Below are 22502 nucleotides of genomic sequence, written 5' to 3' on the forward strand. Positions count from 1 at the left end.
ATTCATGTGGGAAGATGTCACAGTTTTATATGACCAGGGTTAAATAGATCAAAATGGCTAATATCAAATAAAGCAATGTGGCAGTTTTGACTAACATAATATTTAAAGAGGAACTTTAACCAAGGTTTGAATTTAACTCCAATCAGTAGCTGATACCCTCTTTCCCAAGAGAAATCTTTACTTTTTCTCGAATTGACCATGAAGGGGAGGGGGGGTTGTCTGTATGGCTGATATTGTGGTAAAACCCCTCCTACAGTGTGATATCATGACCGTGGTCCTGACAGTTTGCTATTGCTATATGTGAACCTTGTGACAGGCATTGTGAAAGTGACAGCTTTTTTCAAACTGCCAAGCAAGCAATATCTCCCTGTTGCCACCTGTGATAATTTTCAGAATGTAAATCAGGGTGAGGAAAGATTTTACAATGGGCAAACACTGACTAAATAATCTATACATTAATATTGTAAAAATAAGCTATTTTATTCATTATGTTCTTTTCACTACAGTTCCTTGTTAAGTTGATTGCTTTTTCTCAATTTGGGCAGTTTTGATAAATTTACCGGTAATATATAAATCGGTTGTTCATCTACATCATTCTATGCAAAGCCTCCATTAGTACTCATGCTTCAGTAAATTAGGTCCAGTGAATGTGGTTACAATCAATAGACTCTCCCATATAGAGTAACCTACTATATTTTAGTTACTTGTTCCACCAGGCCAAATATGAAACGCATTATAAAACATTTTTATTGTGAACATTAAGGTTATGTCACAGCAGCATTTGAAGCAGAGATTTGTAGCTGGTTTCACTGCAGGTTTGTATCTGCTGCTGGAAGTGTGACTTACCGATAGTTTACTGTACATGGACATTTTGCAGCTGCTACAAATCTTGCTGTGACATAGCCTCGAGAAAGTTCCTAAATGTATGGTATGTGTCTTTCTTTTATTTTATTGCATTTTCTTTTTCTCTTCTGTACATGTAAATGACAATGTAGTTTTAACTGACCGTGTTTTTGTATTCTTCTGTAACAAAATGTTGATTTAAATTTGTCATTTACTTTTGGATGTGCAATAACCTTGATATTTGAGAACTGTGAGAAAACGCGGAAAAGCCGCCGCGTGTACTGATAGCAAGGCGGCTGGCTCCGCGTCCAGCGCGGCGGTTGGCACGCAGCAGCATGCGTCTGGTGTGGCTGGGTCTGTTAGTGCACCTGGATGGAGAACTACGCGCGCGAGCCAGAAGTCAGGACCTTTATGCCAGCAGGAGATTGATCAGCTGATCAGGACGATCAGCTGATTCCTGCTGGACTCCTGATTGGCATCAGAAAAGAAAACAGTTGAGTCAGGCACTGCAGTGATTACTGTTTTAATGGTGTTCCGAATTGAAGTGAATCACCATAGTTGTATCAAAAATTGTGACATTCAATAGGTAGGTACAAAACATCATCATCAATGAAAAAATCGTCATGTGCAAACATCTTGTGCATTCAAACAGTTGCAAGAGGAGGATGTCCTACCATATCAAAAGGTGGCGGTGGTGGGTGCAGGGCAAAAACGGTAGCCTAATGGCTGTTTCGCACGGCGGTGCTTCTTCCGAGGCTGATCAGCCTCGGAAGAAGCACCGCCGTGCGAAACGGCTATTAGGCTACCGTTTTTGCCCTGCACCCACCACCACCACCTTTTGATATGGTAGGACATCCTCCTCTTGCAACTGTTTGAATGCACAAGATGTTTGCACATGACGATTTTTTCATTGATGATGATGTTTTGTACCTACCTATTGAATGTCACAATTTTTGATACAACTATGGTGATTCACTTCAATTCGGAACACCATTAAAACAGTAATTACTGCAGTGCCTGACTCAACTGTTTTCTTTTCTGATGCTGATCCTATGTGTATACTCCATTTATCAGTTATGAGCACGCAGTATTTATTGCAATAAAAAGGTGGCCTTTAGAACATCTCTCCATCCTCATACCCAGTGATACGGCTACAGACTTTGTAGTGCCGGCAACCCTTCACTCTTTGAATTGGACTCCTGATTGGCTGAGTGGCTCGGGCGGGGCCTGCAACTATATATATATATATATATATATATATATATATATATATATATATATATATATATATATATATATATATATATATATATATATATATATATATATATATATATATATATATATATATATATAGCTTGCTTGCCAGTTGCTGGTTGTCTGCCATTGCGAACACTTACGTGGAAGCATTCAGACTATAGTCAGATCCTACAGTGTGTTTGAACCAGGAGGACCTGGGAATTCACACTGAGCCAGATTACTTTTGTTCATCATTGTATTATTATTCAGACTAGTTCCAGGGTGTAGAGACCAAGGACCTCACACCCAGACTAGGGAATTTGTATTATCATTTGTGTTATACTCCAGACTAGTTCCAGGGTGCTGAGACCACGGACCTCGCACCCAAGACTAGGGAACTGTATTATCATTTGTGTTAGTCTCCAGACCTGCCAGTGACGCCCATCTTCCAGGGGTCACTTGCCATCGGGTCTTCTTGCTATTCAGCCTGGGACTCAGGCTGCTGCAAGATCTCTGCACTTCCAAAGGGAAGTATTTCTCATACTGCCAAGGACCACCTGCTCCTCGGGTGGTCCTCACACAAAGTTATTACTGTTGCACCAAACACTCACGCTATATAGATGTCCAGATGTTAGCAATATATCTGTATTATCGGTGATTCTGCAGATCATCAATAATCGGTTATATATCTGTATTCTTGGTGATACTGCAGATCACCAATAATCAGATTCTCTCTGCGTGCTGACACCGATCGTTACAAGAACCACATGAATCTCGCTTTATCATGGAAATGATGATTCATGACAAAAGATGAGCTTCACTTCCAAATTTCCATGCAAATTTCCACTGGCATCAAAATAAAAAATGTTAATTAGCAAGTTGCCAGCTAATTAAGTAGATGCTGCTAGGTTGGTGCATTCAATTTTAACTTATGGAAAATTTGCATAGAAAATAAGCCCTTAAGCTCTTCACTATTGAAGACAAAGTGAGATGTTGACTCAGGCCTCGTTCACATTGCGTTCCGCTCACGCTCTGGCCCATGCTGAGCGATTTTTTTTTTTAAAATCGCTCTGCTCTGCGTATTATAAGTGCATTTGTAAGTCAGTCAGGAAGTGTAACGATTGGTGTCAGCACGCAGAGAGAATCTGATTCTTGGCGATCTGCAGTATCACCAAGAATGCAGATATACGCCTGATTATCGATGATCTGCAGAATCAACGATAATACAGATGTATTGCTAACCTCTGGATACCAGAATAGTGAGAGTGTTTGGTGCAATAGTAACCACTCTGAGAGGAGACCACCAGAGGAGCTGACGGCCTAAGACTCCTGAGGAATTCACCCCTGACTATGGGTGATATTCCTGTAGCCTGTGGACCCCTGGGTGAGGGACCAAGGCTGGGTTGCAGGAAGCCCTGCAGCTAATATGAAAGGTATTGCCCTGGACTGGGCTAACGTAGTACAGAAATAGCACAATCCTAGTCTGGGTGTGAGGTCCGTAGTCACAACACCCTGGAACTAGTCTGGAGCATAACATAAATGATAATACAATTCCCTAGTCTTGGTTGTGAGTTCCGTGATCATCAACACCCTGGAACTAGTCTGGAGCATAACATAAATGAAAATACAATTCCCTAGTCTTGGGTGTGAGTTCCGTGATCATCAACACCCTGGAACTAGTCTGGAGCATAACATAAATGATAACACAATTCCATAGTCTTGGGTGTGAGTTCCGTGATCATCAACACCCTGGAACTAGTCTGGAATATAACACAAAGACAATACAGTTCCCTAGTCTTGGGTGTGAGGGCCTTGATCTCAACACCCTGGAACTAGTCTAACAAATAAACAGTACAAGGTAATCTGGCTCAGTGTGAATTCCCAAGTCCTCTTGGTTCAAACACACTGTAAGGATCTGACTATGGTCTGAATGCTTCCACAAAGTGTTTGCAATGACAGACAACCAGCAACTGACAAGCAGCAGAATATATAGTAGCTGGACTCTGCCGCCCCGCCCGAGCCACTCAGCCAATCATGAATCCTGCAGGAATCAGCTGATCTTCCTGATCAGCTGACACTTCCCCTGCTGGTATAAAGGTCCTGAGTCCAGGCCCGCGCGCGCGTAGCTCTCCATCTGCCTATGCGCACTAACAGACCCAGCCACACCAAGCGCACGCCGCTGCATGCAAACCGCCGCGTTGGACGCGGAAATGGCCGCTTTGCTGTCAGGACATGCGGCGGCCTTTCCGCATTCCACCATACTACCAGACGCGTGTCTATGCGTGCAAACCGCCGCGCTGGACGCGGAGTCAGCCGCCTTGCTCTTGACACACGCGGCGGCTTTTCCGCGTTTTCTCACAGGAAGTAATTACGTTGCCCCCGGGAATTAGTAAATACAATGAATTTATTCATTAAGCGCTTTGCGATTTACAATACAATAATACAATACAATAACATTTGTAAAGCGCTTTTCTCCCATAGGTCTCAAAGCGCATAGTTGTGTTTCAGATCAATACAGGGTTGCAGGCTGGACTGTGTTACAGAGGAAAAAGTCAGGTGTTCATAAATGCCAGACTGAAGAGGTGGGTTTTCAGTTTAGTCTTAAATGTTTCCAGTGATGGTGCTATCCTGATTGCATGTGGCAGGGAGTTCCAAAGTGTAGGGGCAGCATGACAGATGGTTCTGTCTCCAAAGGTTTTGAGGTGGACTCTGGGGGTGACCAAGGTGTTACATCCTTTTAATCTAAGATTGTGGGGGGTGTGCTGCAGTTGCAGCAAGTCCTTCAGGCATCCAGGGCCCAGTTTGTGCACGGATTCGAATGTCAGTAAGCCAATCTTAAACAAAATTCTCCATTTTATCAGTAGCCAGTTGAGTGAACACAGGGATTGGTGCTATGTGGCAATGGCGTGGTTGGCACGTTAACAGCCTTGCGGCAGCATTCTGTACTCATTGCAGGCGGTGTAGGTCTTTCTTATGAAGGTCTGTGTAGAGAACATTGCAGTAGTCCAACCTTGATGTGATGAAGGCATGGACTAGGGTTGGAAGATCCCTTAAAGGAATGAAGTGTTTAATCCCTGCAATATTCCTTAGGTGAAAGAAGGAATGTTTCACAACAGCTGAGATTTGATTCCTGAAGCTTAATTTCCCATCAATCAGTACTCCCAGGCTGCGCATGCAGTCTGAGCTCCCTATTCTTAGCAGTGTTGGTTGAGGCTGGGGCTGCTTTGCTGTCAAGCCCTGACCTTAGATAACAAGGACCTCAGTTTTGTCAGCATTAAGTTTTAGCCAGTTATTATTCATCCACTCATGAAGCTCAGCTAAACATGCGTTTATTTGTGGAGTAGCGTTTGTGACGCCATGTTTGAATGACAAATATAGCTGGGTGTCATCAGCGTAGCAATGATATTTCAGGCCATATTTTTGTATGATTTCTCCAAGTGGCAGCATGTACAGTATATGGTGAAAAGTAAAGGTGATAATATCGTGCCCTGGGGTACACCATATTTTAGTGGTACAGGGTTGGAGAGGAAGGGCCCTAAGGCTACCCCTTGTGTTCTGCCAGCCAGGAAGGAGGTGAACCACCAGAGAACAATGCCATCTATGCCACAGTACTCTTGTAACCTGTTAAGCAAGATTTCATGATCAACTATTTCAAAAGCCGCTCAGAGGTCGAGCAAAATCAGGATGGAACAATGGCCTTTGTCTCTTGCCATAAGCAGATCATTGCAAATCTGGGTGAGGGCTCTTTCACAGCTGTGATATTTCCTGAAGCCAGATTGAAGAGGGTCAAGGATGCTGTTTCTGGAGAGCCTGGCTTCAAGTTGGAGGTAGACAGCCTTTTCAATAATTTTCCCCAGAAAGGGGAGGTTTGAAACAGGTCTGTAGCAATTTAGAGCATCTGGGTCTAAGGATGGTTTCTTGAGTAGTGGCTTGACGATTGCTTCTTTCAGACAAGAGGGAAACCACCCTTCTTGTAAGGAGCCGTTGAAGAATTTGTGGTATGCCGGTGTAAATAGCTCAGGGAATTTCAACATGAACTTAGTGGGGCCAGGGTCCAGATCGCAGGTAGTCTGGCGACGGCGTGAGAGGATATCCAAGATGTCTTTTTCAGTGATAGCCTTGAAATCAGACCATGGTGGTAGGCTATTTTTACATCCATTATATGGCTCTGAATCAGTTTCCGGGGCTAAGACTTGTATGGCAGATCGTATGGAGGAGACGTAGGCAAATTTCTCGCACAGGTCCTGTGAAGGTCTGATGCTGGATTTCCGGCAAGATGGATTGCAGAGATTGTCAACCGTGCAGAAAAGTTGGGCAGGTCTGTTAGCTGCATTTGAAATCTCGTGAGACAGGAATAAGGACTTCTTTTTGTTGCTCAGCGTTTGATATTTTTCCAGGTGAGCAATTAGGGAAAGTTTGTCTTCAGGAGACTGATGTTTGCGCCACTGTCGTTCCATTCTGCGTCCCGGTTTCTTTAGTTCCTTTACAGAGTTGTCAAGCCAGCAAGCGTGATGTAATGGTGTGGAACGTTCAATTTTTAAGGTAGCTATGGAGTCAACAGCATTTGAGACATCGTGGTTATATTTAAGGACCATGGATTCAAGGCCTAAGTTGTGATCTGTTAGTCCATTTAGATTGAGGTTGCTCTGAAGGTGTTGGGGTGACAAACCTTTCAAGGAATGATATTTTATTAGTTCTTTCACTTGGTGTTTTGTAGCTAGTGCTGTAAAGGAGAAGTGGATGGTATGGTGAGGAGTGTGCATCGACCCATGCGTTAAAGTCTCCCAGAATTTTCCACCTAGGGTGTTTTAGTGTTATGCAAGATACAAGTTCTGCTATTTCCTTGAGAAAGGCTGAGCCAGCACCAGGGTCGGTAGACAAGCATATGTTTATTTTTTTCTCAGCTGAGAGTTGGGCTGCCAGACATTCTAAAGAGTGGGTGGGGGCTACAGCAAGGGGTTTAATGTTCAAACTGGATTTGAAGCACAGAGCTAATCCTCCTCCCTTGCGGTTTTGCCTTTCGCAGTGTAAGACTGTAAATTGCCCTGAAAATGGTACATGCAGCGCTATTGTCAGCGGCAAGCAATTGGAACGCCCCAGTGAGAACTGTCTCATTGGAAAGCATAGTGTAAGCGCCCTAAAAAGGACGATTTGTAAAAATCGCCTGCCCTTAAAAATCCAAAAAACACCTCTAGTGTGAAAGAGCCTTCACTGTGCCTTTTTGTATCCTTTTCCATGGTTATGAGTTACAAACTGGTCTACAATAGCCATGGTAAGTGGTGATCCACCCTGATTGGGCAAATCAGATCAGAGATACAGATTGTATCTTTGGAAAGTGGTGATCCACCCTGATTGGGCAAATCAGATCAGAGATACAGATTGAATCTTTGGAAAAAAAAAAAACACACAGAGATAGCGGGAGCTCAACTGGTGCAGTTTGTTGAAACTGGAGATGGTGAGGTGGGGGTGATGAAATTATACTCACAAAATAGGGTTGCTGTATGGGCAACCAACCAGAATCAGAATATTTTATTTCGCCAAGCACGACTGGGCCGTGCCCGGAATTGGGTTTGGCAAGTACAGGGCAAGTGTGAAAAAGGACAGGACATACAATACAACAACATGCAAGCATCAACAATATAGAGATACAGTTTCAGCAACTGGTCATTTGAACACATTTACATGGCAATATGCTTCCGTGCGGTCAGGTTTAGAGTTCTAAGAGTTCAGGTAGTTTACGGCTGAGGGGAAGAAACTGTTCCTGTGCCTTGTGGTCCTGGTGTAGATGGATCGGAATCTCCGGCCTAAAGGGAGTGTACTGAAGAAGCGGAAGCCTGGTTGGGACGGATCATTAGCTATTTTTTAAACTCTGGAGCGCAGTCTTGAGTTGAAGATTTGATCTAGGGAGGGGAGTGGTTTCCTGATGATTCTCTCTGCTGATCTGATGACCCTCTGCAGTTTGTGTCTGTCGCTGGCGGAGGAGCCAGCATACCGGACCAGGATGGAGGAGCAGAGGACAGATTCAATTGTGGCTGTGTAGAAGCTCGTCAGAAGATCGCGGGCCATACCAAACTCGTAGGATAAATAGCCTCTGCTGGGCTTTTTTCTGGGTGGAGGTTGTGTTGGCTTTCCAAGTCAGGTCCTTAGAGATTGTCGTGCCGATCAGGCATGTGGAGAAAACCTGTTTCCTCTCAGGTATCAAGGTCTCTCGACGCTCACCAGTTGCACTCCTGATAAAGGGGAACAATACGCTAGCCCAGATAGCTGACCTCCAAAGGCGGTTATAAGACTCAATGGAGGATAGAGGCGCCCAGATAAAACAAAAACTATTTAAAAACAATACAATTAAAAGTAGAGGTGGCTTATCTCAAGGATGATACCAAATTTGAGTAATAAAAAGACAAAAATGTATTTGCACAGTGGCAATGCATTTCATGGACACATAAACCCACTTCCTCAGTCCAAAATTCAGTGCCAGCTCTTATCTTAGCTGATCATAGAGCACCTATGGATGAATGGGTAAAATCCCATTTGCGTTATGTACAAAATAAAGGATCCACAGACAAACAATGTCAAATCATTTAAGATACTTTAGTCACGTCATAGTAGTATGATTACCAGTTAGATATATTTAATCAGGACTTTTGAAGCTATTTGAAACTACAGTGCTGTGTAAAGAAGATTTTCTGTACAAAATCTAAGGTTTAAAACAGCATTGCGATTTGGTTGCATTGTTTGTAGCTATCGCCAGAATCATATCAGCACATAGTGACAGCTGGTGAATGTTTAGTGTTCTCATGCTCCTGTTTACAGTATAGAAGCAGTTTTGTAGGATCATCACTACTTTACTAAATAAGCTTTACTAAATCAGACCCAAGATGTGTTATCCCTTTTTAAAGTGGACCTGAACTCAGAAATTCCTCTCTGCTCTAAAAGATAAACAGCATAATAACTTTTAAAGAAAAAACATTTCTTTTGTTACAGTTAATACAAATCCTGCAATAAATCTGCAGTGTGTCTAATTCCTGCTTTCATGGAAGCAGACATATGATTAAAGCGGACCCAAACCAAACATTTTTTTAATTCAAAATATTTACTTGCACCACTCTGACACATATACATATAAATAAACACTCCTTCAAGCCTATGAGCATTTCAGTGCATGCTTTTCACCCTTCTCTTTTCATAACTAGGGTTATACAGGTGGCAGCCATTAGCAATTCCTCTTTGCTGGACACCATCTACTCCACCAGTTTGCCGTATTCTGTCCCGGCAATATGAAAGGAAGGGAGGGGTTTCTCCAATGAATGTAAACTATATTTTATATTTGTCATCATGCAGCTGAAAAAAGGCTGCTATTTATTATTATAAGTTAGAAAATAGATTTTATTTCTGAAATCTTGTATTTTTAATTTGGGTCCACTTTAACATCAATTATGTTACGTTATGTTTACAAATTAGCTCTTCTGCCCCAAGATTCCTGAGCTAACACAGCTGAGAGATCAAATTACACTTGTGATTTCATTAAGGGGGAATTAGATAGGCTAAACTCTCTAAATATATACAGGGTGCATTTCTCTCTGTTTTCCTTCTGTCCTGTGCAAGAGTTCAGGTCAATATTTTCACAGTTATTATTATTATTTATTGTATTTATAAAGCGCCAACATATTATGCAGCGCAGCCCTCTTGTGGTTTATCTGGGATTGTCTGATTTTTTTTTTCCTCTTTGTTGAATATAATTGATATATCTATTTTTAAAGTCACCTGTAGTTATATTTAGTTCTCACTAAAACAGGTGGCAATATACTGTTTCAAGAAATATAATCCAGATATAAAGAAGAATAGAAGGTTGTTTCAGCCAGAAAGTGTTTCACAATGACACATTAGTTCTATAAGGATCAGCTTTCTGAGGAAGAAAGATAGCAGCCAGCTTTGGAGGGAATACTAACAATGGCAGCTTCCATCAATGTACAGTGTTATACTGTGTGCTGATCCCATTCTCTCATACAAAACTGATGATTACAAGACCTTCTTAAAGTGAAATGCCACAATAGTTAAAAAATGCCAATAAACAACAGTGGCAGTGCTGCATATTTTTGCCTAAAAATTACCTTTCCATCTCAATTTCCAGCCAGCTATAAATTTTAAAAAACTGACCGTAAGGGCCTGTTCACACCTAGGGTGTTTTTGCTTCTTCTTTTTTTTTTTTTTGAGCGCCAGCGACTTTGAAAAACGCCCTAAAATACCTTGTGCAATGAATGCATATCAGCACGTTTCATCTGCTTTCCGTTCACAAAATTGCTGCGTGTTTCGGGGCGATTTTGCTACAATGGAAGGTATAGGAAAAATCCGAAACGCTCACAAATCTTTTTTTTATCCGTCGATTGCGTTCACTTTTTTAAGAATAAATACATTGTATTTATTATTTTCCGGGTCAAAAAGTTCACTTCCTAGCTGACGTCAGGAAGTTAAAAACCGGAACCGCTCTGCAAAAGCGGTTACAAAAGCGCTTTGCACAAAATCGTATCGCGCAGTGGAGCACTGGGAGGGGGAAAACCTCTAAAAAAAAATAAAAAAATTGTTGCCGTCAGCAATTTCGATTTTAGATGTGAACAAAGCCTTAGACCAAGCTGCATTGCTATTCCATTCTGGAGTCTGTACTCAACGTTTCACTAATTTTCAGGTGTACAGATGTTCCATGCACTTTCCCCATCCTGCAGGAGTAATGAGATGCACAGAGCTGGTTCAATTGTTGCTTATTTTCCGCTGGGCACACTAGCCCTGAATAAGTGGAAGGCAAAACAATCATCGGCCATGTGTTTCTCCTCTCTATGCACCCACCAGCACTCCACAATGGTATGTTTTAGGCCTCGTTCACATCATTTAGCGCAGATGGCTGTGCGATCGGAACGCAACGCGTCCAATCGCACGCCATCTGCACTCCTATGCGCTGCGCTGCAGATCCCATTCATTACAATGAATGGGATCTGCGCTGCGATTCCCAAAAATGCGTGCAGTACGCGATAGCGCAATCGGGCTGCCACGCAGCGCATATGATGGGAACGGTAGAAGGGCTGCCTATGCCCTTCTACCGTTCTTGCGTGTCACACACTATACGCGCTGCCAAAATGCGCACGGCAGCGCGTATAGTCTGAACGAGGCCTAAAACGCTGTGCTACTTTTTGAAAGTTTGTGCACAACCAGCAATAAAAGCAGGATGTTCACTTGACAGTGCCACTGTTCTTTATCTTCACTTTAATGGTCTATCATACTGCAAGCTGTTAAGCCTTGTACACACACCTGACTTAAGTCAGTTGAAGTAGCCGATAATGACTGCCTCAGCCGACAATCAGGCGTGTGTACGGCTGCGGTGACCCCTGACCAGTGAGTGATCCACTAGGCCAATCTACTGAATCCCAGTGATGCTGATCCCCCTCCAATCTCATTATTTTGTGCTGCTCTACTGCCCGCCACGGAGCATGCGCTGCTCGTTGACGTCGTCCCTCCGTCGCTCCCCCACATAGCAAAACGCTGCATAGTTAGCTACCCAGCTGATACGCGTGTGTGCAGCCGGGCCCAGCAATGTTGCCCAAGGGTATCAGCTTGGACATGTGTACGCGCCCTTACACCGAACAGTTAAGCTAAGAAAACAACATACAATCAGGAAGTTAGTCAATTCATTGGTACACTGACAGCAGAGTGCCTGTAGGTTTCCTTTATTTCTCTCAACATAATAATTGCTTATATTCCACATCTGCATAATGTGAGACAGTGCTTGTTAACATCAGCCATAAGCAGCTGGGCATTTTATTCAAGTGTTCAAGATCAGCAATTTTTAAATAAAATTTATCATTAACCCTAATCATATGTAAAGCTAAACTTAAGTGATTATTTTTGTTTATCAACAATGATGGAATTTCACTTGAAATCGTCATTACTAAAAACGTATCTTGTTAATAGCAGCATTGGGGCAGGAGTTGTAATTAACCAGACATCTCCTAAGCTGAGGACAAAGTAAGACATGGGGGCATAATACAGAAGTAGTACAATATACAGCATGAATGTAACACAAAATAATGCAGACACAACCTACAGCAATAACGAGGAACAAAAGTGGAGAGAACCTGGCTGTTACCAATTTATCTTCCAAATGGATGAGGAGGGAAACAGGAAGTAGGGACTTAAGTAAACTGTATAATTGTAAGTTCTTTTGTGACATTCTGCAGGAAGCTGAGTTTGGTCAGTAGATAAGGGTAATGTCTTGGTTAGGACATACAGTATATTTGTTTAACCACTTTACTGCAGGCTCTGGTCCCTTTAAGGGCACAAGCCTTTTTTTCATTTCACTCCTTTCTGATTTTCTGATCACCGATTGGCTCACAGTGATTGGGGGGGAGGTCAGGAGCAATTTAAAATGTCTCCTGACAGAGGTTTAAAAAAAGTGTGAGGAGGCCCAAAAAATGTTGTACATATCCAAATGCCCTTCTCAATTTCAGTTTCGTGTAGTGGCATAAATACAGGAAATACATCCTCACAAGTTTGCTTCAGCAAAAAGTCTAGAACCAGCCCTGTCACTGACTACAGGCAGATGAGTGCCGTATATGTTACTTACATATGGGACGTGAAGTGTAAGTTTTGGTTTTTTTTGGAAATGTCATTTATCTTTAATTATGGTGTGTTTTCAGGCATCACATCAAGTAAATGTATCTGCTTGGCTGAATAGGCAATTGTGTTTCACCATAAGTCATACCCAAAGAGCTATCCTGTGTGGACCTCCTCCTAGGTACAGTAGATGGGGATGAGTCACTTGTCATCAACATTTATAAGGGTGTTTTGCTTTGGTGGGGAAAGGATTTCTGCTTAGCACCTTGATTACCATCTCCCCATGTCAAGGGCTATGTAGGTTGGTATTATTTAATTGGTAAAGCCCCATGTCTGCTGGTTCAGCTTCATTAGCAATATGACCATGCATGGAAAGCAAGTGGTTACCGGTAAATGATTTTAAAAAATATAGCGGGGAGTAGCGCACACAGATTTTTTGATTCCTTAATACAAAACCTAAAAATAACAGCATAACAAAAACTGACATGAAATAGTAAATCAGTGGTACCATAAATCATCAATAGTAAAAGGATCCAAGTAATGCATGGTACTGAAGAAAGCTTGGAAATGCTGAGCTTCTAATGCTGAGGCTTAATAGCGTAATGCAAAATCTTCTTATTTATTATTACTATTTATTTATTTATTTTTGTAACAATAGCCGCAATGATTTCAGTGCAGTTTGAAATTCTAATTTATCAAATCCTAAATTTTTTGATGCTGAAACAAATTCTTGAATAATTTTGACAACTTTTAAGTAGGTAGAAAAAAAAAACTGTTTTTGTAAAAGTAATACCTTTTTATGGCTAAGCTTGCATAATTGAACTCTATCAATTTGCCATTAAAAGGTATTACTTTTACAAAACTGTTTTTTTCACTTACATAATTTGTTTGGTCGACATGGTACAGAAACTTATTTTCTACTGACAACTTTGAGGCTACTTGCACACCAAGACGTTGCGTTAGGTGCCACGTTAAGGTCGCATAACGTGCACCTAACGCGACGCCTGGTGCTCTTCTATGTGGACGTCAGAGTGAGCCGCGTTGTGCAGCTCACTCTGGCGTCCGTGATGCGTACTCTTGTGCGCATGCGGCATCACGTGGTCCCGCCAGCCAATCACCGCACAGAGCGGCCGTTCCAGGAAGTAAACACTGCACGTCACAACGTGCAGTGAATATTAATTAGCCATGTGCCTGGCCGCTCTCCGCTCCTCCCCAACATGACTGCGCATGTGCAGACAGTCTAACGCTCTAACGCCGTAGCATGCTGCACTTTCTTAAGAACGTGCAGCGTTACATGTAACGCAACGTGGGCTGTGTGAACAGCCCACTTGTGTTACATTGCTGTGCATTGGGGGAGCGTTACAGGCGCACTAACGTGCGCCTGTAACTTCCCTGTGTGTAAGCAGCCTTAGGGCCCATTCACACTTAAAAGTGCAATTTTGCGCAGCTAAATGTATGCTTCTATGCCTGTCTCATTGTACATCTCCCATGTTTATCAATGCTATGTCTGTCTATGTAATACTGACATTTCTATGTGAACCACAAATAATTCTGGGTTCGACAATTATCGTATTTGACAAATAAAGTGAATTCTGATTCTGATCCAACTAACATTTTTGGTATTCAGTATTTACATATTCTTTTATATTGATTGGTGTATTGGTCATATTTTTTATGTTTCTTCTTTTTTATCTTTTTTTGCTTAGTCGAGTTCATATCACAGAAGCAACCCTGAAACACTTGAATGGTGCTTACTGTGTGGAGGAGGGGCATGGGGAGATAAGAGATCCTTATCTTAAGGAAATAAACATCAAGACTTATCTTGTCATTGATCCAAGGGTGAGTGTAATTTTGGTTAGTTGAGTAACTGACTACAGTTTTCTAAAGCCCCATACACACGGGCTACAACTGTCGCCGCAACCACGTGGCACGCGTGTGTTGCTGCGACAGGTCGCCCGTGTGTATGACGCACGCTCCCCGAACCGTTGCCTGTCGGAGCTGTCGCCGGGCGAATGGCGCGGTCAATCGCCTGCTACAGCTGTTGCCGCAACTTCGCCGCAACTGTCGCTAGTCCGCGTACACACGGACTAGCGACAGCAACACACTTACCATCGACGGAGCTTCCGGCAGGGGGAGGAACCTTTGGCGACAGCTTTCGACGCATCTCTGTCCCTCTGTGTGCCGTGTGTACGGCTGCAGCACAGAGGGACCTGGCGATGAGCTGTCGCTGCTTTTTTTTTTTTTTTTTTTTTGTGGTGACTGGTAACATTTGTGCCTCGTGAGTACGAGGCTTTACACATCTATTTGATAGAAAAATAATTTATCTTTAAGCTGAATTCTATATGTCTAGATTCTATTTGTGATAAGTCTTGCCTATCAAAAAAATGTTTAAAGGGAACCCAATGTGAGAAGGATATAGAAGCGTATTTCCTTTTAAATAATGCAGATCGCCTGACTGTCCTGCTGATTATCTGCCTATAATATGTTAATATGTTAAGCCATAGCCCATGAACAAGCAAGTGTATCAGATGTCTATTACAAATCTGAGAAGATTAGCTGCATGACTGTTTCAGGTGTGTGATTTTGACCCTTCAAACTTCAGCAGGACTGCCAGGCAACTGGTATTGTTTCAAAGGAAATAAATATAGTAGCCTCCATAGGTCTCTCACCTCCGGTTTCTTTTAATTTTGTCCCTACTTTCCTGTCATTAAGTTAGCCTAAGAACACAGCAAAAGCTACTGTGTTGCCTGGATTGGTGGCCAATGGTGCATGGGAACTGGGAAGGCTCTGCAGGATCTATAGCCTTTCTCTCTCCATAGGCGAGTATCTACCCAGGTCGCTACAGTGTTGCTTTAAGTAAAATTTGCATAGATTTAGATCTTTGAGATTGGCCTTTGGAATTGTCATTAGATTTATTATGTTAGAGTTTTAAGTTTTTGGCCCATATTAAAGCGGAATATAATCCTGCATTTCAACTTTGCTCTAAAACATTATTTACAGTATATTATATGCAACCAGTATTTTTTTTTTTACTAGACCAGCATTGGAAGGGTTACACAGAGCTTTAAAGTTCCTGGAGAGAACTGCAGACGCATCCGAAGCTTACATAGATACATTTATGTAAACAAAATGTATCTAAGTGTGGAATGTGACTCACTCTCTCTGACTGAGAAGGAGCTGGAGGACAGCCAAAGAGTGTGTAACATTTCTCACTTGTTACATTCTATTTAGCTAAATGTATCTATCTGAACTTCTGCATATCTCTCCACAGAACTTTGAACCTCTGTGTTTAACCCTTCCAATGCTGGCCTAGTAAAAAAAAATGCTGGTTGCATATAATATGCTGTAAATAATGTTTTAGAGCAAAGTTGAAATGCAGGATTATATTCCGCTTTAAAATAAAAAAAAAAATTAGACACAATTTTTCTGTTGCATCAAAAGGGTCATGTTTAACCACTTGAGGACCTAGGGCTTTCTACCCCTTAAGGACCGGCCACTTTTTTTCCATTCAGACCACTGCAGCTTTCACGGTTTATTGCTCGCTCATACAACCTACCACCTAAATGAATTTTGGCTCCTTTTCTTGTCACTAATAAAGCTTTCTTTTGGTGCTATTTAATTGCTCCTGCGATTTTTACTTTTTATTATATTCAGCAAAAAAGACATGAATTTTGGCAAAAAAATGATTTTTTTAACTTTCTGTGCTGACAGTTTTCAAATAAAGTAAAATTTCTGTATACATGCAGCGCGAAAAATGTGGACAAACATGTTTTTGATAAAAAAAACCCCATTCAGCGTATATTTATTGGTTTGGGTAAAAGTTATAGCGTTTACAAACTATGGTGCAAAAAGTGAATTTTCCCATTTTCAAGCATCTCTGACTTTTCTAACCCCCTGTCATGTTTCATGAGGGGCTAGAATTCCAGGATAGTATAAATACCCCCCAAATGACCCCATTTTGGAAAGAAGACATCCCAAAGTATTCACTGAGAGGCATAGTGAGTTCATAGAAGATATTATTTTTTGTCACAAGTAAGCGGAAAATGACACTTTGTGAGAAAAAAAAAAAAAAAAAAAGTTTCCATTTCTTCTAACCCATTTTAGAAAGAAGACACCCCAAGGTATTCCGTTAGGAGTATGGTGAGTTCATAGAAGTTTTTATTTTTTTGTCACAAGTTAGCGGAAATTGATTTTAATAGTTTTTTTTCACAAAGTGTCATTTTCCGCTAACTTGTGACAAAAAATAAAATCTTCTATGAACTCACCATACTCCGTACGGAATACCTTTGGGTGTCTTCTTTCTAGAATGGGGTCATTTGTGGGGTTCCTATACTGCCCTGGCATTTTAGGGGCCCTAAACCGTGAGGAGTAGTCTTGAAACCAAATGTCGCAAAATGACCTGTGAAATCCTAAAGGTACTCATTGGACTTTGGGCCCCTTAGCGTACTTAGGGTGTAAAAAAGTGCCACACATGTGGTACCGCTGTACTCAGGAGAAGTAGTATAATGCGTTTTGGGGTGTATTTTTACACATACCCATGCTAAGTGGGAGAAATATCTCTGTAAATGACAATTGTTTGATTTTTTTACACACAATTGTCCATTTACATAGAAATTTCTCCCACCCAGCATGGGTATGTGTAAAAATACACCCCAAAACACATTATACTACTTTTCCTGAGTACGGCGGTACCACATGTGTGACACTTTTTTGCAGCCTAGGTGCGCTAAGGGGCCCAACGTCCTATTCACAGGTCATTTTGAAGCATTTGTTTTCTAGACTACTCCTCGCGGTTTAGGGCCCCTAAAATGCCAGGGCAGTATAGGAACCCCACAAGTGACCCCATTTTAGAAAGAAGACACCCCAAGGTATTCCGTTAGGTATATGGCGAGTTCATAGAAGATTTTATTTTTTGTCACAAGTTAGTGAAAAATGACACTTTGTGAAAAAAAAACAATAAAAATTAATTTCCGCTAACTTTTGACAAAAAATAAAATCTTCTATGAACTCGTCATACACCTAACATAATACCTTGGGGTGTCTTTTTTTTCTAAAATGGGGTCACTTGTGGGGTTCCTATACCGCCCTGGCATTTTACAGGCCCAAAACCGTGAGTAGTCTGGAAACCAAATGTCTCAAAATGACTGTTCAGGGGTATAAGCATCTGCAAATTTTGATGACAGGTGGTCTATGAGGGGGCGAATTTTGTGGAACCGGTCATAAGCAGGGTGGCCTTTTAGATGACAGGTTGTATTGGGCCTGATCTGATGGATAGGAGTGCTAGGGGGGTGACAGGAGGTGATTGATGGGTGTCTCAGGGGGTGGTTAGAGGGGAAAATAGATGCAATCCATGCACTGGGGAGGTGATCGGAAGGGGGTCTGAGGGTTTGGCCGAGTGATCAGGAGCCCACACGGGGCAAATTGGGGCCTGATCTGATGGGTAGGTGTGCTAGGGGGTGACAGGAGGTGATTGATGGGTGTCTCAAGGTGTGATTAGAGGGGGGAATAGATGCAAGCAATGCACTGGCGAGGTGATCAGGGCTGGGGTCTGAGGGCATTCTGAGGGTGTGGGCGGGTGATTGAGTGCCCTAGGGGCAGATAGGGGTCTAATCTGATAGGTAGCAGTGACAGGGGGTGATTGATGGGTAATTAGTGGGTGTTTAGGGTAGAGAATAGATGGAAACACTGCGCTTGGGTGGTGATCTGATGTCGGATCTGCGGGCGATCTATTGGTGTGGGTGGGTGATCAGTTTGCCCACAAGGGGCAGGTTAGGGGCTGATTGATGGGTGGCAGTGACAGCGGGTGATTGATGGGTGGCAGTGACAGGGGGTGATTGATGGGTGGCAGTGACAGGGGGTGATTGATGGGTGATTGATAGGTGATTGACAGGTAATCAGTGGGTTATTACAGGGGAGAACAGATGTAAATATTGCACTGGCGAATTGATAAGGGGGGGTCTGAGGGCAATCTGAGCGTGTAGGCGGGCGATTGGGTGCCCGCAAGGGGCAGATTAGGGTCTGATCTGATAGGTAACAGTGACAGGTGGTGATAGGGAGTGATTGATGGGTGATTGATGGGTAATTAGTGGGTGTTTAGAGGAGAGAATAGATGGAAACACTGCGCTTGGGTGGTGATCTGATGTCGGATCTGCGGGCGATCTATTGGTGTGGGTGGGTGATCAGATTGCCCGCAAGGGGCAGGTTAGGGGCTGATTGATGGGTGGCAGTGACAGGGGGTGACAGGGGGTGATTGATGGGTGATAGGTGATTGGCAGGTGATTGACAGGTGATCAGTGGGTTATTACAGGGAAGGACAGATGTAATTAATGCACTGGCGAATTGATAAGGGGGGGGGGGGGTCTGAGGGCAATCTGAGCGTGTGGGCGGGTGATTGGGTGCCCGCAAGGGGCAGATTAGGGTCTGATCTGATAGGTAACAGTGACAGGTGGTGATAGGGGGTGATTGATGGGTGATTGATGGGTAATTAGTGGGTGTTTAGAGAAGATAACAGATGTAAACGATACATTTGGGAGGTAATCTGACGGCGGGTTTGCGGGCGATCTAATGGTGTGGGTGGGTGATCAGATTGCCCGCAAGGGGCAGGTTAGGGGCTGATTGATGGGTGGCAGTGACAGGGGGTGACAGGGGGTGATTTATGGGTGATAGGTGATTGGCAGGTGATTGACAGGTGATCAGTGGGTTATTACAGGGAAGGACAGATGTAATTAATGCACTGGCGAATTGATAAGGGGGGGGGGGGGGGGTCTGAGGGCAATCTGAGCGTGTGGGCGGGTGATTGGGTGCCCGCAAGGGGCAGATTAGGGTCTGATCTGATAGGTAACAGTGACAGGTGGTGATAGGGGGTGATTGATGGGTGATTGATGGGTAATTAGTGGGTGTTTAGAGAAGATAACAGATGTAAACGATACATTTGGGAGGTAATCTGACGGCGGGTTTGCGGGCGATCTAATGGTGTGGGTGGGTGATCAGATTGCCCGCAAGGGGCAGGTTAGGGGCTGATTGATGGGTGGCAGTGACAGGGGGTGATTGATGGGTGATAGGTGATTGGCAGGTGATTGACAGGTGATCAGTGGGTTATTACAGGGAAGAACAGATGTAATTAATGCACTGGTGAATTGATAAGGGGGGGTCAGAGGGCAATCTGAGCGTGTGGGCGGGTGATTGGGTGCCCGCAAGGGGCAGATTAGGGTCTGATCTGATAGGTAAAAGTGACAGGTGGTGATAGGGGGTGATTGATGGGTGATTGATGGGTAATTAGTGGGTGTTTAGAGGAGAGAATAGATGTAAACAATGGATTTGGGAGGTGATCTGATGTCGGATCTGTGGGCGATCTATTGGTGTGGGGGGGTGATCAGATTGCCCGCAAGGGGCAGGTTAGGGGCTGATTGATGGGTGGCAGTGACAGGGGGTGATTGACGGGTGATTGATGGGTGATTGACGGGTGATTGACAGGTGATTGACAGGTGATTGACAGGTGATCAGGGGGATAGATGCATACAGTAAACAGGGGGGGGTGGTCTGGGGGGGTGGTCTGGGGAGAATCTGAGGGGTGGGGGGTGATCAGGAGGGGGCAGGGAGCAGGGGGGGGGATAAAAAAAAAATAGCGTTGACAGATAGTGACAGGGAGTGATTGATGGGTGATTAGGGGGGTGATTGGGTGCAAACAGGGGTCTGGGGGGTGGGCAGGGGGGGGTCTGATGGGTGCTGTGGGCGATCTGGGGCAGGGGGGGGAGAAATCAGTGTGCTTGGGTGCAGACTAGGGTGGCTGCAGCCTGCCCTGGTGGTCCCTCGGACACTGGGACCACCAGGGCAGGAGGCAGCCTGTATAATACACTTTGTAAACATTACAAAGTGTATTATACACTTTGTATGCGGCGATCGCGGGGTTAACATCCCGCCGGCGCTTCCGTATAGCCGGCGGGATGTTGCGGCGAGCGAGCGGTGACAGGCGCCGGCGGAGGATCGCGTCACGGATGACGCGATCGCTCCGCCCATGCCCTTAAATGGACCGCCGCCTCTGTGGGTGAGGCCGTCCTGAAGGGCTCCACTTCCCCGCCGCCCCTGTGTAGTGGGCGGTCGGGAAGTGGTTAAAGGGACTCCGAGCACTTCTCATGGGCATGCCTTTAAGACAGACGACTTCCAACAAAGTCGTGCTATGACCCCTCTGGAGGAGCCTCTTGCAAAGGCCATGTGTGTCACTTCCTCTTCCTGCTTCATTCAGTGATGCACTTCTCTAACTGAGAAGACAGGGGTGACCCGGAAGTTATAATATAGCCTAGATGGCAGCCGCAATTTTTAAATTGAAATCGAACGGAAACTATTTGGTGTAGAAGGTTGATTCAGGCATCAAATGAAAGAGGAGAGCACAAGCTACAGAAAGGTATGCATCTTTAAGTACTTTGCAGTACTGGTCAGAGTCTTAAAGGCATACCCATGAGAGGTGCTCGGCGTCCCTTTAATAAAGAATTCTACCAAAAAACAAAACAAAAAACAAATTTGCCTCTTTTGATGATACAACAAAAGTTATGTATTATCAATTCATTTTACAGTACAGTAAAATAGGATTCAGTTGATGTTTTCTTAATATAACATATTGTCTTTTCCATTTACATCAGTCCAGACAACGCCGGAGCCAAAATAATCACATTTCCAGGCCTCGTGTAAATGATGGTCTCAAAGTTCGGCCCTCAGTTCGGATGACCCGATACCTTGAATCCTGGGGTGCTGCCAGACCATTTTCTCATCTTGATACAAGTGAGCCATCCTGTACTGAGACTACTGTTCCAAATGGAAAGCCAAAACGGGTGAGTGTGATCTTTTTTATCTTTTCTGTTAGAAATGATTGAATTAAAATGAACATTTAATAGATTTGTATGATATTTATGATATTTCAAGGCTGTTCTAAATGACAGAGCACTATACTCTCACTCCTAATGTTTCCAGAAGTGCTGCATATTTTATGAGGGTCAGCGGCAAACATGCAGATCAGATGTTCTGACTGGATTAGCCACATGCTTGTTTCAGGTGTGTAATTCAGACACTATTGCAGCTGAATAGATCAGCATGACGCCAGGCAACTGGTATGATTTAAAATTGAAATAAATATAGTAGCCTGCAGCCTCCACATTCCTCTCAGTTCAGGTGTCCTTTAACATAACACAAATATCCCCCCCCCCCCATGCTATTACAATTAAGGAATTGAAAACATTAAAGCAGATTAAATGCTTAACCACTTGCCGACCGCAAACTCATACCGTGCGGCGGCAAAGTGGTAGCTGGAGGACCAGCTACGCACATCTGCGTCACCAGGTGCCTCCCTAATTAATCAGGAAAGGCCGGTCACGAAAGCGGCCGTTTCCTGTTAGATCACGGAGCGGGTCTCCGTGAATAGCCTGCGAGCCGCTGATGGCGGCTCGCAGACTAAATGTAAACGCAGGAGACGTACATGAATCATACATGATTCCAAACATTTAAAAAAAAATAACTGCAAAGTGGGGTGTGCGTAATTATTCAGCCCTCTTTGGTCTGAGTGCAGTCAGTTGCCCATAGACATTGCCTGATGAGTGCTAATGAGTAAATAGAGTGCACCTGTGTGTAATCTAATGTCAGTACAAATACAGTTGCTCTGTGACGGCCTCAGAGAGAATATTGGGAGCAACAACACCATAAAGTCCAAAGAACACACCAGACAGGTCAGGGATAAGTTATTGAGAAATTTAAAGCAGGCTTAAGCTACCAAAAGATTTCCAAAGCCTTGAACATCCCACGGAACACTGTTCAAGCGATCATTTAGAAAT

General features: G+C 43.5%; 1 protein-coding gene across 5 annotated transcripts in view; it reads left to right on the forward strand.

Moving 5' to 3' along the window:
- Positions 1 to 22502, forward strand: part of ADCY7 (adenylate cyclase 7) — a 257372-nt gene that overhangs the window by 158203 nt on the left and 76667 nt on the right. For all 5 annotated transcript variants that reach the window (XM_068259628.1, XM_068259630.1, XM_068259629.1 and 2 more), the window contains 2 exons: positions 14391 to 14523; positions 21321 to 21509. In XM_068259628.1, the coding sequence (XP_068115729.1) occupies positions 14391 to 14523; positions 21321 to 21509 (322 nt within the window). The remainder of the gene's footprint in view (positions 1 to 14390; positions 14524 to 21320; positions 21510 to 22502) is intronic.

Source organism: Hyperolius riggenbachi, chromosome 11 (genome assembly GCF_040937935.1).
Source record: "Hyperolius riggenbachi isolate aHypRig1 chromosome 11, aHypRig1.pri, whole genome shotgun sequence".
NCBI lineage: Eukaryota > Metazoa > Chordata > Amphibia > Anura > Hyperoliidae > Hyperolius > Hyperolius riggenbachi.